Genomic DNA, 18,054 nt, shown 5'->3' on the forward strand with positions numbered 1-18,054 from the left:
TGTTCTTCTTCTTTCCTTTCTTCTTCTCTTTTCTTTTCTTCATCTTCTTTCCTTTTTCTCCTCTCCTCTATTGGTACAACAACTTCTTCCTTGTATTCTTCTTCAAGAAAGTCTTCAATCCTTTTGTACAAGTTCTTCCATGATTTCACTGTTCTTTGAACAATCTCTTCCATTCTATTTTGGAGTATGAAGAATGCCCTGTATTTAGGTGTAAACCTATTATTATTTCTTTTGATTGCATTCTTTACTTGTTCCCTAGTCAAATTCGACAATACACTTGCTAGGGTTGATTCCCTCATCTCCTTCTCCATTTTCAAACAAAAATGCCATCTGTCTTCTACAATTTTTGACAGTTCTTTTGGCAATTGTCCATCTAATTCAAGTGGAGTGTACTTGAATTGTGCCATCATTCCATAGATTGTTTCTTCTATTCTATTCTGTTCTTCTTTATTAGATTTATTGAAATCAACTTTATTTAAATTACTTAAGTCACCATTTCCAATCTTTTTACATAAGATATCAACTAAGGAATGACTTACCTTTTCAGATTGGTCTTCTTCATCAGTGTCAGGTTGAGCCACATATCTTCTTCTTTTCCTCAGCTCTTCCTGTGTTTCCTTGATTTGTTTCTTCTTTGTAACTTCTTCTTTAGCCTTTTGAGTGGAGGCCCTTGTTGTAGCTCGTGTTGTTGGCTTTTGAGGTGATGGTGTGGCAGCTTTCTTTGATCTAGGCTTAGCTAAAGGTTGTTCTGTTGCCTTTCTCTTCTTTGGCTTAGCTTCAATTGGTGCTTCCTTGGCTTCTTCTTCCTCTACGCCTTCCTCCTTGTCTTCTCCAAGACCTTGAGTTAATTCCATTGGCCCTTGTTCTTGTTCATCTTCATCATCACTATCATCTTCTTCTTCTTCTGCCTCAGCCTCAATTTCCTTACCAAATTTCTTCTTAATCTTCTTTAATAAATTGTCTTTCTTCTTCAATGCGGAAGCAGTTTTTAATTCCATGTTTATCTTTGATCTTACCACATCATAAGTGCCAAAATGTGGAGCACTTTTATCTGTTTCTTCTGCCAATAATGCAGTTATTGCTGCAGATGCCTCATCAATATTAATTTCATATCCAAATGGCCTTATCCATCTTACCCTTGGTATTACTACTTGAATATAAGTAAAATCAATGTCAACTAAGAAATATATATCATTAGTATGTTTTTCTACTAAGGAAGCTGGTATCCTTGATCTTTGCTTCATGGATTTCTTGAAATCCTCAAAATAGCTTGTCATCAAGGCATCAAAATTTTCTCCCATTTGCTCTATATATTCATTGATTTGGGCAATGATGGTTATTTCATTCCTCCATGCCACTTTTCCAAAAGAAGGAAACTCATTTTGAACATAAAAGAATATGCAAACTAGGATTGCTCCAAATTTGCATTGAGTGCCCTTTGTTCTTCTTATGGCAGCTAGGTTTTCATTGATCTGTTGTAGTTGCACTTTAGCAAGATCATAAGTATGATCCTTTTTCACCAATTTGTAGCCTACATCTATTGCAATACATGGTACACTATTGAGTCTAATGGATTGATAGAATTTATGGGCAATGACTCTAACAACAAACTCAACTAGAGGATCCTGTATGGTGTGAATTGTCATTCCTCTTTTGTTCCACTGGGCACCAGTGTTCTTTTCAATAACCTCCTTTGATTCACTTCTTAGGGTTTTGTACCGATCTAGGGTTGGATACCCTGTTACTCTATGTATGATTTCTTTGGTCAATTTGATGGGAATATCTTCTAACCACAAATTTCCACCATGAATTCTACTTAGTACAAGGCTAATCCATTTTGTTTTGAATACGGTGGGAAAGCTTAAAACTCGGGTCAAACCCTTTCTTTCAATGATTTTGAATTCTTCTTTCAAAACTCCATCTACACATAGTTTCTCATATGCTTGTCTTATTTCCATGTCTCCTAGAGCACCTATCTTACAGTTGTAACATTTTCTCACATCTTGGACCATTACAACTTTTGGGGGAATTTGGGAGAGAGCTCCGGCTGGGTCATTTTTGTAGGTAACTTCAGGAATAGGACAAAAATCAGGTTGCTTGACCTCATTTGAAACTAACTGAACTTCAAAAGACTCTTTTTCCTCGATTTTCTTCAAACTTGACGTCATTTATGCAAACTAGGGTTTTCACAACAAAAGGATACGAAACTACGTAGCTCGGCACAAATGAAAATACCTCAAGATCGATGAAAAATGTGTTGAGTGAGATTGCAATCTGCTCGAAATGCTGGATTCTTGCTATGAAGTCGCTCAACTCTCTTTCTTCTTCTTTGCTTCTTGATCACGATGAGTAAAACTGATTGAAATCGTGATAATATACCCTATTTCCATCGCATTAAATGCTCAACTGCCAACTCAACTTCTGAAGAAATTTTAACCTAACTCGGCTTCCACTATATTTCCATTTTACTCGGTTTCCATTGGAGTTATCCAACTTGGCATCAGTTATTAGCTCGGTCGCTGTTAGGAGCTTGGCATTTGTTAGAGTTTAACTCGGTATCCAAAGACAGCTCGACAACAACATTTAGTTTTTGTCTTGACATCTTGTTTCATGTAGGTTTATCCTTTGCTTATCTTCTTTGTCTTGGGACTGATGTGTGATATAGCTTTGTATATCATTCTTGTGTACTTCTCATACTTAGTTTGATGAAGTGTGATCACTTGACCCATTGGGTGAAGTGATCCCTCCACTTGATGTGTTGCACTCATCTTTCTTTTTCCAAGTCTTGTTCATTAGCCCCCTTATCTTTTCGACATCAATCTTTTGTTTTCCTTTGTTTTCTTCAGTCTTGGGTTCCTTTGATCTTGTAGGACAGTTTCTGCTGATATGACCAATTTTTAAGCAACTGAAACATGTAGTTTGATTCAACCATCTTTTGTAGTTTCCTCTTAAATGTGTTCTTATGCAATTTTGTGGTATATGACCATATTCTTGACAATAATGATAGCTGTACCTGGTGTTGTAATCCCAATGATAATGACTTTCATTCCCTTCTATTTTTGCTGGTTGATTTGATGTCCACATAGGTTTTGATCTGCATTCAAATGCCCTATGTCCATACTTTTTGCAATTATAACAATGTCCATCAAATCTCTGAGTCCTTGTGACATTGGATCTGCAATTTTGTGCTATATGTCCTTGCATGTTGCAATTGTGACAGAAACTCTTATTTCTGGGTGTGTTTGATTGATTGAATCTTCTACTCCTGCACACATTAGCTATATGCCCCTTCTTATTACAGTGATGACAAGTAGGTTTTGAATTCTTACCTTTGTCACTTCTTTGTTCAGCACTCTTTGATGATTCTCCAACTTCAGTGCTATTGTATCCTAGTCCTGATGTATCATAGGCAGATTTTGGGGATTTTAGCAACTATTCAAAATACTTGATGGCTTCACTTGACTTGTTGAGATTCTCTGCTACCTCTTTTTCTCTGTTCAATTCATTCTGCATTTGTTCATTCTGCATCTTTAAAGTAGAGATCTCAATATCTTTTACATTGAGTTCATGATGAAGGTTCATCATTTGGGCAAGCGTATCCATCTACATGTTTGAGATCCTTGTCAATTCAATACATTTTTCTTCAAGTTTGTTTGCAAGATTTCTTTTGTCATTTTCCATCATCACTTTATCTTCAATTACTCTTTTCTTGTGTTCAGTGATTTCACATATCATTATGGCCTGTGACTCATGTTCCATCTTGAGAGATCTTATCTCATCTGCTTGAATTTTATTTTTCTCCATCAGTTCTGCTATTGTTGCATCAAACTCTTTTGTATCTCCATTGGAAAATATGTTGGTGGTATCAATCTCCTTGTACTGTATATCATTTTCAACTATGGCTAGATCCCTTCTCTTTTTTAATGAGTTTCTCAACTTGTTTCTAAATTCCTCCAAGCTATGCAGAGCAAGTTGCACATCTATCACCTGATTTTCAATGATCTTTCCAAGTTTGAAAGCTTCCATCTTTAGATCTTTTCCTCCAAGCTGTTAGGCTTTTCCTTGTGAGAACCTGGATTCGCTCTGGTACCAATTGTTGGAATATTCAAATATGGAAAGAGTACTTATGAGAGGTGTGTGGGGGGGGGGGGGGGGTGAATCATAAGTATTACACTTTAGCCAATAAAACTTTTAACTGAAAGTAAATTGCATGCATGTAAATACATCAAGTAAACATGAAACCAAACACATGCATCAACAACTCATAACACTAGAATTTGGTAACCCAGAAACCCTCTAGGAATAAGAAGGTAAAACTGGGGTGGGGATGATACCCACAAAAATTACTGCACCAATATTGTTCAACCACTTCTGATGGTTTGCCCTGTTAAAGGCTTTACACTGTGTCAATAGTGACCTGGTTAGAGGATTTACAAACACTTAACATGAAGTGTCACCCTGTTAAAGGATTTTAATCACCTAATTAAAGGATCTGTGAAGTAGCTGTTAAGCTAACCTATCACCATAGGATTTTCATTCTAATACAATTGCTAGAAAGTATTAGGTATCATGAACCTGATAGATTGCAATCCTTGATTGCTGAATTCAGACACCTTTTCCTCTTTCTCTGATCTTGATCCTTTGTGATCTGATAACCCTCGCTTCTAAAATAGATTTCCTTGTGTACCCTTGTATATCCACTCATATTATTTACAATGAAATTTCGTCTTCCTTATAAAGACATTTGAGGATTTAGGGTTAGGTATGGATCTACGATCCATATTCAATCTTCATTTTCCTCTTATTATTTGCACTTCTTCTATTGGTTGCATGCTTTCATCATTTTTCTTATTGGTTGCATGTAGATTGCATAGGAAAAATAAAAGATTCGATCTCATCATTAAATCCTTCGAGATTTACCTTATGTCGGCTGTAAAAATGGTTTGCATCATAGTTTGTGCAATTACAAACTCTTATGCTGATATATTGAGTTACTCGGCTCCTGAAGTATTGCTGATACTCAACACATGCTGTTTCTTGGATAGCTCGGCACCTAAACAAAACTGTATCACTCGACACCTTATGTTACTCAGCACTTGTTAACACTCGACACTTTGTGTTACTCGACACTTATTAACACTCGACACTTGTTAACACTCGACACTTTGTGTTACTCGGCACTTACACTTCACTGGTATCTGATCTTCACTCGGTATCTGAAAACTACTTGGCACATGAAGATCACTCGGCATTTGTTGTGGCTCGACATGCATGGTGTACTCAGCTCCAATGTGGAATGTGATTAAGAGTGTTGGCACTCAAGTGTCAAAAACCATTATGAGGTTAACACATAGGTGAAATTCAAATTTAACACATTTTTGTTAATATGACAAAGCAACCAGGCAGAATAATTAGTGAGAGAGAGTGAATGATTTGATTGGTCTATCAAATCTATGAATTTTTAGATGGTGTAGTTTTGGTTTTATGATCTAGACTCCATTATGTGACTAGTGTTATGCTCACACAATATTTTTCTTACTAAAAGGCATGGTTTGGGTTGATTACAGTTCATTCTATGGGAAATGATAGAACACTTGGAATAATTTATGCTTGAACCTTAACTAGTGATGAAGTGGCTGACTCTTGTGGATCTTTTGTGACATAAAGAGTTACAATGATGTGGAAATAATGTGGCAATAATGGGTTGTGATGATTTGGTCTTTCATTGGTTATTGTGATTGAATTTCTTGAAGTTCTATATGCTTATTGAAAAAAGTAAAAAGGGCTAGATATTCTTGGTCAAATTGATGAGCAATTCAAATAGGTGATCATGTGAATCTAGTAAATGTAACACATTTTGGTAGGCCATAGGTGAAATTCAATACATACATATACATATACATATATATATATATATAGTATTTGCAAGTTGGTAGGTCATGAATGTTGGATGCATTCAAGTAGTTGATTGAATGTCTACAAAGAGAAGAAAATCAAAGATTAATTAGATCTATACAAGCAAGATAGAAGTGTTATTTTTAGATCATCTTCCCCGTTGAATCCTAACAAGTTCTCCAAACTTAATCCCTTTACCGGGTCACTCCTAACAAGGTGAGTAAAATACTAACATATTTGAAGATTAATTCCCTTAGCTAGGTGGCTCATTAGCTTGAGTTATAAATCATTTAGTGAAGTTACTCCTAATAGGGTAAAGCTCCTAACAAGGCTAGAGTCAAATCCCTTAACTAGTGAATATTAGTATAGTTTTATCTTAATCGAGCATTATTTTAAGCTTGTAACAAGGCTAGGCCTTTAACATGACACATTTCAAAAGAGTGCAAAATATTTGTGAATATTAATTCGAATTATGATTTTTCCTCTGACCAAGGGTTTCCACATGAAAAATACTGGTGTTATTGTGTGGATACTTTGATGTGTTGCTTATTGCTCCACAAGTTCACATTGGATGAGTCTTCTAGAAAGTTCTATTGAGTGGACCTAATTTCGATTACTTATTTGGATCAAAGTTTGAGTTTGATAGATATCTGATTCACCTACATCCCCTCCCTTCCCCCCTCCCCACCTCTTAGTAATCCTGGACCTTATAATACTTACACGGTCTTCTACTATTTTGTCTCTTGTAGTTTTTATCCTCTTGTAGTTTTTATCCTTACACATTTTTACTATATTGCAAACAAAACTTGCCTAAGTGGGGGAAGTTTGATTATCTATTCCTCAATTTTGATTATTATAACTTTTGTGACATGTATATAGCGACATTTTATTTTTAATTTATATTTTTCTTCTTACGCCGTACTTTTAAATTCGAAATAGGAATAGGAAGTTAAATGTAATACAATCTCACTTTGTAATCAACAATCAAATATTATTACTTATTAAATAGTTTCCATCCTATATAAAAATGTCCAACTTGTTAATGATTCCACAACCCGCCAATGTTTGAGTAAGATACCTATTTTTGAATTCCAACTTCTAGTCGAGTTGCAGCATTGTTCCCAAACCACACATAAAATTTGACAACTCTTCCAACCAAAGATTAAATTATTGTCCTAATTATCAACAACTCTTTAAAAATCTAGATCATATCGACTATTCATTGCGCACCCATACACATTCAGGTGTGAATTTTGTCATGAATCTATTCATTTTGAATCCATCTATTTTTTGTTATTATTTTTTTGTGGAAAATGAAATTTATTTTTAAGAAGATTATATTCTATATTACAAATTAATACAAATAAATTTGTTCATTTGTGTGATATAGAAATTTAATAAAATTAGTACAATAAATATAAAAAATAAAATAGGATTATTTTTTTGGTTGGTAAAAGTGGAATTAGGGCCTACTTTTGATTTTAAGGGAAGAGTAAAAACATTTAGGCCAAACTAGAATGTGAACCTTAGTTGCACTATCAACAACAATAAGAAAACCACTATACCATGAAATAATCTTCTTTATTTATTTTTTAATTATTATATAAAATAATATTATAATAAAATCAATCATATTTATATATTTAATTTATAATACTATTATAAATATCTTAAAATATCAAACTTTTATTAAAAATAAATAAACAATTTAATTTTAAAAAATTCAAATTTCTCATCGTTATAGTTAATTTTTTAATTAAACCAAATTGACTCCCAGCATACGAAAATAAAAATCACAATCAAAATAAATTGTAAAGATGAAAATAAAGATTAAAAAAAAATTATATTAAAAAAATAAAACAAAACCAAAATATATGTAAGAATGGCCGACGGTTTATATTTTATCGCATTAAAACATTTCCTGGAAGACTCCCTCGAAAATGACACGTGAATGGTAATTTCTCAATTACAGTTGGAAAGCCGCGTCGCTTAAACCAACAGCGGCCATTACCTGGGATTGCACTTGGCCCACTGATTTTGAGTAGTATTTGCTCATTCGGTTCATGGTACAACTTTTCCCGTCATAAATAATCAAAGAACTAATTCTTCCCTGATACAGAAATACCCGGATTTGTTTAAGCTCACCAACCCGAGCTTTTATTTTCAGGGCCATGTTTGAAGTGTGTATTCAATCCGAACAAGGCTCTGCAGAGATATATACATTCTGAATGGCAAGAGCGTCTGGCGAAAAACATGGGAAGAGATACATTGTAATGTGCATATGTGTGGGACTTCTTGCAGCCATGTTGCTCACTAATATTTTGTGGGCGTCTTCATATCGATCTCTTCTCTCCAAATGGGCCGCTCATGACTCCTCTCATTTAGTAATTCCACCGTCTCTGGTCAGTACTGATTAACGTTTTTCTTCCTGTCCAGATCAAGTAGACATTCAGATTTTTTATTGTTAATATTAACTCTTTTGATACAGTTCAGCTTTAGGAGTGTTCCACAATGCATGCAGTACGTTTTTTTAAACAAGCATTTAAAAGCAAAGTGCATTCATGGATCAATGTATATTTATTTAGTGCAAATTGGAATGTCAGCATTGGTCATTTCGTTTCTTTTCCCGTAACCTTATTGGCTTAAAACAATGAGGTAATTTGGTGGGCAAATCATATCTTTCAGTTTAGAATTTGTTCATCAGCATCAACTATCCATCTCTAAGAAAAATTGTTGAAGCTTGTTTTCTTATTGGAAGCCCTGCTACTCCATTATCTTGAAATACTCTTCTTTATGTGTGCAGACAAATTGTTTTCTTGCTTACTTTCTCTTTCTTATTAAGAAATTCCTTTAAATTAGGGTGCTAAAATAGTATCCTTGTCCTTTGAGATCTATAGGAAGTCCTTTAACAATCATATCATGTTTCATGATTGCCTTAGTCAGGAAAGGACATTGAAACTAGTGTAGAAATTGATTCTGTCGAGACAGTCACTCCAATGTTGTTAGTTGTTACAAACTCAGTTGCCTAAATAAGATCCAAGGATGCTTGAAGAACACTACTTTACTCATTGGCTGTGACCCTTACCCCTAAAAAGTTCTACGCATGCAATTTCAAAATTACATAAACTGCTGGATATTGAAGGAATATTGTTCCATAGCAAAGTACAAAGCAGTTTAAAGATTCATCCCCTAAAGACTTTGTATTTATTAGAATGTGTATAACAGGTTTAGGAGGAGCCTCTCTGGCCATTCACGAGGTTCACAGCCCAATTGGAGTTTCTTGGAATCACATCTCTATTCAAAGATTATAACATTAGAAGGATGAATTAGAATATAAAAAGGGAACCCCTCTGCAGACTAATCCCACTTCCAACAAACCAAACTAAACTGTCATTCCCTTTTTGAGCAGAAAACCCTCTAGACTAGTGAAAAAGATCCTCTAAATTTTCCGAGATCAGATAAGATCTTGCTACCAAATGTTCAGCAGAGGAAACACCCTCTATTTTAAACCCTGGATTACCTCTTTGTAGCTCTTTTGAATTGTTGGCTAATATCTTTCAGGAATTTGCAGATAGCTGTTAAATAAGATACACTGACTATAAATTAGAGGCAGAATGTTCAGAAATAGTAGGTTTGTAGATTCTTCCTCACATAGCTCAACTGGATGGAAGGGATTTTCATTGTCTATATTGTAGAGGGAGGGGTGATGAAATGGAATGGATCCTCTTCCTCTCTCGTTATGTCATAATATTTTAATCTCCCATTCATTTTGGGTATTTAGATTTTCTTTATTGCTGTACTTGTTTGAATTGGTTTGATTGTTGTATCTGCATCAAGTGTTCGACCTCTGACCCAGCCACAATGCGTTTTCTATGTTCTATTTCTATCCAGTTCTTGTTTTACTGCTTCCGTCTTCTTTTGGCGGACTTGTTTTTGGTCATAATACTTTCAATTTAAAAAATAATTAAGAGGACAGAAACAGTAAAGATTTTTAAAAAAAAAAACCCATATGGTACAAACTGCAATGGTACAAGTGCAACTTGTATTTTGTGGTAAATGGGTGAAATTCTGTACTGGATTTTAATCATATTTTGTTTGTAATTCAGTAGTTTGTTGATGCGTGGTAGATGTCTGAGGGAAATAAAGTATGAGCTGTACAAATTGATATGTGTAATCAGGTCAATTGATTGTAATCAAATCTCTACATGGAAAGAACTAATTCAAATGAATCAATTTGGGAGATGAATTTGCAATCATTTAAAAGGATGTATATTCATATAATCTCTTATCTGGATCCACCAAGGGGTACCCAATATAAATTGCACATATATATGCACAAACATATGCATGCAATTAATATACTGTTATGTACAGGAGTGAGTTTGATAAACTGACTTTCTCTCTCTTCGATCCATGCTTAGATTGAAAATGTTAAAGGAGAAAAAATATCCAAGTTGAAGGTTGAAAGCTTCAAATATCTGGAAGAGAACGGTCCTGAACTGGAGTGGGAAGAGATGGCGGAAGCTCCTGTGCCACGTCTTGATGGATCAGCAATACAAGTGGGAAATCTTTTTTATGTTTTTGCTGGATATGAAACAATAAATAATGTAAGTATACAAGCTTATGACATGATTAAACTTGATCAAGTTTTTTGTTCTAGAAACTTTTTTTCTATGTTTAGTTGAATGGTGCAATTGAGTTATAAAAGATTGCAATGGTTTATATGTTTTCCTTTTATTCCTATGACCACCTCTATTGAATATTTGACCATTTATTTTGAATGACAATTAAAAGATTTCTCTGGATTTAAATCAGGTTTGATGTTTTGTTTTTGTTGGAAGTTTGTTCAATCTATGTATGATGTTGTTTTATAAATTTAGGTCTCGTCCTTTAATTATGGTCAGTCTTTTACAAGAAAATATATTTCTTTTCCTTCAGGGACATAAAATTAATAGTTATAGATCTTGAAAGCAGTCATTAAATCATTTTTTCCAATGGTGAAATTGTCCAACCGAAAACAGAACTGTCAAAAACTGCTCTGTCTTTCTGGTATCAGTTGTGACTAAGAAGAGAAAGAGATTTTTTGTCATATGTAATAGTCTAATAGACCTAACACTAGCCTTTTTGTAAGAATTGAATCATTTTTTTCCCATTTCTGTACAAACATTTTAAATTCTCATTTTTTTGCTCCGTAATCTCCTTGAATATTCCAATGTGTTTATTCTTTACCACAGATTTATTATCTATATTCATTTATGTGCTAATCCAATGCAATATGTTGCAACAAACATATGCAAGGGCAACTAATAGATAGTTGTTATAGCTGTGGGCTGTTATCCGCTTCTATTACTCAGTTTGCAATGTGTATATGCTTAAATGTTCCCATATTGCTATACACAAGACTTCATAACTCTTTAATGCTACTGCCAATATGTAACTTTTATAGTCAACATAATCAATGGTAACAAAGAAGTAGGCTGATTCCTTAAGTTGTGTGAGACTGGATTCTACTTCTACTTGCTATTATAAATAAGTAGCATCCTTGCACTAAATTGAACGTATAGTTTGTAGTGCAGTGCAGAAATTTGTGAAGTTGCAAAGAGTAAAATTAAGAAAGTGAAAGACAGATAAGTATGGAAAGAGAGACGTCAGAAATTACAATGGACACAACAATTTACAATGAGATACCCATTGTGGGAAACTCTAGAAGCATGTGCTTCTTTGTCCGTATCCCAAACATTATCATGCAAAATTTGCAAACTTGTTGCACAAGTAAAGTCTTTGATAACATTGTGGGACTTTTACAGCACATCTACAATATTTTATAACTTGGGGCGCTCTAGAAACATGATCAAACAATATGCTTTGCTACTGCACTCAGCTGTTCAATATCCAAGAACTTTTGTAAAGATTAAAATTGAGTGAAAGACAGAATTAAGCACCAAAAGAGAAAATCAACACAACAAGTTATATTGGAGATACTTAATGTGGGAAGATTTAGAATGGACACAACAATTTACAACGAGATACCCATTGTGGGAAACTCTAGAAGAATGTGTTTCTTTGTCCCTATCCCGAACATTATTATGCAAAATTTGCAAACCTGTCGCACAAGTAAAGCCTTTGAGAACATTGTGGGACTTTCACAGCACAGCTACAATATTTTACAACTTGGGGCACTCTAGAAACATGATCAAACAATATGCTTTGCTACTGCACTCAGCTGTTCAATATCCAAGAACTTTTGTAAAGATTAAAATTGGGTGAAAGATGGAATTAAGCACCAAAAGAGAAAATCAACACAACAAGTTATATCGGAGATACTTAATGTGGGAAAATTGCAGAAGGGTGCGGTCATTCATCCTTTTCTCTGATATTGTCATGCTAAATGTACAAGTCAATTGCTTTAGTTGAGCCATCAAGAACATTGTGTAGAATTTACAACACGTTTACAAGATTCTACTATATTGGGGTGCACCAAAAACATGTTAAAACTATATGATTTGTGAGTGGACTTAACTCTGCCCAATTATCCAACAATTTTAAATTTATCTAGAGTCAACAATTGATTGCCAATACATGAGATCAAGGCGTATGTTTATACCCTGGAACCATGGACATATGTTAAATTCCCATTTCTCATTAGAGGAAATCGGATAATATTAGCAAATGAATCATGGAGAAACTCCAAACGTCATTTATCACAGGACATTGGACAAAATGTTTTAACTATTTTCTTTGGTGGTTCTCTTAATTTTTATCTTTTAATGGGAAAATTTGACATGTGATGACTGCACACGAACAATAAGGAACATTTGGCATTCACCAAACCTGTACAGAAAATGAGGCATCTTCGACTTCTTCTGAGTTTGTATATAGTATACCTTGTTTTCTAATGCTTGGGTCATCCTCATAAATTTTCTGCCCTGGCCATGCTGGTGACCATTCTTCGTTCACTCAATTGTCTATCATGTGGTGGATGGAAACATGTTTCAACTTAAAGGCACTATATTAATTCTACAAACTAGAAGTGAAAGCTGATTATCTCAACCAACTGGCTTGTGTAATAGTTTCGCGATCAAATTCAGATCATTTCTTCTCATAGGTTGATACACCTGATTGTCATCAGTGCAGGTCAATTTGATTTTTGAACTTCACAAATCTCCAGCCTTCTGTTTCCTTGAACCTCCTAGTTTGCTCAAAAGGTGCATCTCAGTAATCTGAAAAATTGAGGCAACAACATTCATGTTTTGACCAGTGAATTACATTGTATCTCATTAGAACTGCTACTTGAAAAATAAATATAATTTCCACCTTTTCCATGTGAAAAGCATGGATTGTCTGTGACCTTGCAGAGGCATGCTGGGTATGCTCTAACACTGAGCTATCAGCCCCTCAGGTTTTATTTTCCTGGAGTGTTTCTTCTGCTTCCTCATAGAGTTGGGCTCATCTCGACCAGCTTTGGTAGTATATTGAGAAGCATCTGAATTTGTTAGATAGTTTCTGGATTTGATTGATGTAGCATTTTTTAACATCAACGTTTCGGATCACACTACATGATCCATTATCAGGATGCAAGAGAGCGAACTAGGAATAAAAATATTGCTCTCTTGCATTCTGATGATGGATCATGTAGTGTGATCCAAAACCTTGATTTTAAAAAATACTACACAATCAAATCCAGAAACTATCTAACAAATTCAGATGGATTGTGGAAATCTGATAGCTTTGAGAAGCATCTGGTTAAGCCACTAACCTGGGAGCCACCATGAGTATGAAGGTGCACTCCAGTACTGTGCTGCTAACCACACAGATTCTTTTTTCAGAGAATCTGGATTGACCTTCTAGCATCTTAGGTTTTTGGGAAATTTCCATTTATTTGACATCCTCATAGAAGAATTAATTACTAACATTGAATCTGATTCTAACTCCTGCCTAAATACAGTGTGTACTTTTATGTCGGGAACATAACCCAAAGGAAACCAACCTGAGGGTTAAAGGTGGAACAATGCTGATTATATCATTGTATTTCCTTGAATCTTTCTGCTGTGTAGCTCTGGTCACAAGATGGATCTCAGTAATCCTGTTGTGAACCCAGCTGCAGTTGGCTGTTGGTGCAAAACCCGGGTTGAAAGTTGAAACCATATGTCTGAAACTTGAGAAAACTGTACGAGAAAACTTCCTCTATTAATTTTAGATCTGAAAATTTCAAAAGATGAACACAAAATCTATGTTGCAGGATTTGGCAGGTTTCAAGGATGAACCTGCTTTTAAGAATTTTCATATGGGTCATATCTCAGGTATGTCTGACTCAATCTCTTTTGCCTCTTGTGACTATGGGTAGGATTTGGTAGAGGTCCCCTATCCACCCAAAGGCTGGTACCCATAGGCCAATGAAGTTGTTTGATTACATACATAACATGAGATGAGTGTTGCAAACTATTTAGAGTAAGGTGCACCACTAGATGGATGACACAGTTCCCCAGCTCTACCCTAGTAGTCTTAAGGTGTAGCCATTATCTTAGGGTCTCACCCTAGATATTAGCAAGGCAAACAAAAATATATTCAAAATAAAAAATTTCAGCACCCAAAGAAAAATCTTCTGTGCTGAAAGTGACGTTAAGTTCCATAGATTTTCTATCCATAAATGTTTGCAATTTCACATTCTCATTACTGTTTCCTAGAATATAGGCAAAATGTAATTAGAAAAGAAAAAAATGACGTTTTTCAACTTCTTCAAATGTGTACCCATCACCTTTGCCTATATAAAATTGACAATGAATAAAAAGGATGATAGTATTCATAAAATAAAGCTTTGATCTTGATTTCTAAATACAAAGAATGAATGCATATAATAATTATTGATAATATATATTATATTAATTTATTTTATTATGATAGAATAGCCTAGGGGTCTATTGGGGCTCCCCACCTTTGAGAAATTTCTTACAAGAGGATGAAAAGGCAGTAAAAGTTATACATAAGCCAAACTTCTAAAAACCAGCTGGATAAGCAGTAGTAGCAGCTAATAACCAAAACAGAAACATAGCTAAGGAAAGTCAGGATGCAGTTAGTAGTGCAATTTTTTCTCTGGTGTTCTCTATCGTCCTCATGATAGAGAGCACTGAGTACGATGCGAAATGTTGATGCAAAAAATACTTATGCAGTTGAATACAGAAACTACACTAAGATCCTCTATATTGACAATTTGAACACTAGGATATAGGAAGTAATGTTGTTGTGTCCTATGTAGCCTTTCTTGAGAAAGGACGGGGATAGTAAAAACACTAGATACAAGCAGATTGTTGTTGTATAGTATCATGTGGACGATATCCACTATTAACACAAGGTCTCTTTGAAAATTCTTTGGTCTGGCTACATGGTTGTTTACATCCATAAATCCTCCCTCTAGAGCACCTAAGTCCTGAAGCAAATGCTCTGCGGAAGCCTTGACTGCATTCTATCCTCTGGGCTTTTGACAACCTTTGAAATGTGAGATAGTGGATAATATATGAATTATTCAATTTCAATTTTTTTTTCATCTATTACCTGGGTCTGAAAATTCGATTCAAACAATGCTTCCACTCTTGATTTATCCGGCCTTAATATGCTCTGCAGAAGGCTCGACTGCATTCTATCCTCTGGGCTTTTGACAACCTTTGAAATGTGAGATAGTGGATAATATATGAATTATTCAATTTCAATTTTTTTTCATCTATTACCTGGGTCTAAAAATTCAATTCAAACAATGCTTCCACTCTTGATTTATCCGGCCCTGATTTAAGGGCTGAACAGACATCTCAATAAACACCTGCAACACACTTCAAACAGATAAGCAGTCGGATCAACAGCAGAAAATTAGATAGATTCAAACATCAGTGTATACAAACAAACTCATTGGAGTTCTTATTGAAGTTGAATTAGATTTACAAAATAACGATCCAAGGATTGGCTTCTCATTACAAAACTGATTTTTAATGGTCTGTTCTTAGGCCTCAGAAAAACTCAAAACATCTTCCTGCCAAAAGACCTTACTCCAACACACTTAGTCACACACCAAAAAAAAAGAACTATGCATTGCCCTCTTCTATAAACAAGCCTCCCAAAAGAATAAAATTGCAGCCCCACAAATTGTCATGCAGCCCCAACCAAAGGCAGTTAGAAACAAATTCATTAAAAGGTGCTCTCACTCTCCTTGTAATGTCCCAGTTTTTGGCCAGTCTGTGCGGTTGATAGAGTTAGCTCATCATAGCAATCCTTGTGAGCTGGCAGGGTGCTTTGGGGGTCTCAGTTGATTACTTACTATTTTTAGTAAGTCTATTATGGGTAGTTGCTATTTTCAGCAACGCGGTGGATGGCTTGGCAGTTGGTTGTCACCCGCGGTTGATCGGGTTGATAATTGCATGAGCTCTTATTTATTTATTATTCATTGAGTTGCATTATTATAATAATGTTTATATTATTATAATAATGACTTTAAGAGATATTTCTAAAAAGCAAGTTGGAAAGCTTCTAGTGTTTTGAGTTCTTTTAGGAAACTTCCATGTTTTCTAAAGTGGAGTTTTATGGAAACTTTTGCCAACGAAAGCTTATAAATGAGAGCTCATTTTATCGGAAAAAACATGCATTGATTATATAGTCGATTTTGTGCCTTTGTGGCTTTTTCCTGGGTTCTTAACTGTATGCCCTTGTTGATGTATAAGGATTTAATGTTTGAAGTCACTGTTGATGTATAGTGATTTCACTATCTAAATCTCCTATCCGTGTTTCCTGTGTCTGGGAGATTGTTCTGGTAATTTCATTGCAAATTGTGCTGTTATAAACAATTTGCTGAGTTTCCTTATTGTAATCACTGTGGCTACGAAGATTGTTATTCTGAAGGAAATCAATTGTATTTTTTTGCCAACTGGCAATTGATTTGATTGACGTTTTGAGGAAATTGAAGATTGTTGTTTCTCTATTGGGCTGACGTCTAAAAGACCGTGGGTTTAATTAGTGCTGGAGTTATACTTGTGCTGGGCGGAATTGTGTGCAGTTGGCACTGTTAAAATCATCCACCTGCGATTTTCTTATAGCTGGATGCCTCTCCTTTCTTGGCCGCAGTTCACATTGGGAGTTATTTGCATTAACTTTAGAGTGTTGTGATAACATCTCTAGCTTGCCTTGTGGATAATCATGAAGATGTGGGGTTGAGGAGTTGCCTTTATCTCATATTTGGATTTCCCTTTCAGCCGGCAAGCACAAGAATTAAGCTGTGGAGAAAAATCAGGTTTCTTTTCTGAATTACTGGTGGAATTGGATTCATGTTTATTGTAGTGCCTTTCTACTTAAAGTTATGAATATTGTTGAAGTTGAGTTGCTAGTATTTTCCTTGCACTTTTAATGTATTTTGAAAATCAATTCTAATAAAACTAAGTGGCATAGCAACATTGTTCATTGGCACCAAAAATCCTATCAGAGCACACTTAGAGTTTTTACACTCCCATATGTTACTGAAACAACACTTCCTTGTTTTACTAATTTTAGTGTCCTCGTTCTTGAGTATTTAATGCACAAGAGAGGGGAATTGGAATTTTTGTGCCACATGGATGCCTTGTATAAGACACCCATGGTAGTTTGAGATGTTTCATGAGTGAAACTCGTAAACATCTAGAAGGACTATGCTTGTTGTGAATCCACTTCTCTGCCTTATCTCTCGCAATATGCTTTGTCATTTTTCTTTGCAATTTGATGTCTCTTACATCCTACATCTTTCCTCTATTTCTTCCACTTTTCACATAACCCAATCCCATCAATACGCACTGGGAAACTATAAATATCATAAGCTTCAAATTTATGTGTTATCTCTTTCCTTGAGATTGCTGCAACAATTTGTCCATCAATTTTTTCTTTTGCAACACTGTGGTCCCCTTTGTTCTTTCTTTCCAAGAGACGCTGTTTTGTTGCCAAATTTTTCTCTTATGCATCCACATCAATGTTAGAAAAACAGCCAAGAGATTCTTCTTTTTCACCCTACAAGTTCAAAATCTTCAACTTCAAACATCTCTTTTTCAAGTAGGAGATCATCCATCAATTCATCCTTCACTTATTTTTTTTTATCTTCATACATAACTTATCTTTTAATAGATTATTTGCCACAAGATTCTCTCCTATACCAAT

At 34.9% G+C, this 18,054-nt stretch overlaps 1 protein-coding gene across 1 annotated transcript in view; it reads left to right on the forward strand.

Moving 5' to 3' along the window:
• The first annotated feature begins 7,826 nt into the window (after positions 1 to 7,826).
• Positions 7,827 to 18,054, forward strand: part of LOC149527820 (kelch repeat-containing protein At3g27220-like) — an 83,533-nt gene continuing 73,305 nt past the window's right edge. Inside the window, exons 1-2 of the mRNA XM_089812092.1 lie at positions 7,827 to 8,297; positions 10,317 to 10,502. Coding sequence (XP_089668218.1) covers positions 8,124 to 8,297; positions 10,317 to 10,502 — 360 coding nt within the window. The 5' untranslated portion in view covers positions 7,827 to 8,123. The remainder of the gene's footprint in view (positions 8,298 to 10,316; positions 10,503 to 18,054) is intronic.

The sequence above is a fragment of the Cupressus sempervirens genome, unplaced genomic scaffold (genome assembly GCF_028749045.1).
Source record: "Cupressus sempervirens isolate cs-2001-9-10 unplaced genomic scaffold, ASM2874904v1 CseChr00s100002_03, whole genome shotgun sequence".
NCBI classification, from domain to species: domain Eukaryota; kingdom Viridiplantae; phylum Streptophyta; class Pinopsida; order Cupressales; family Cupressaceae; genus Cupressus; species Cupressus sempervirens.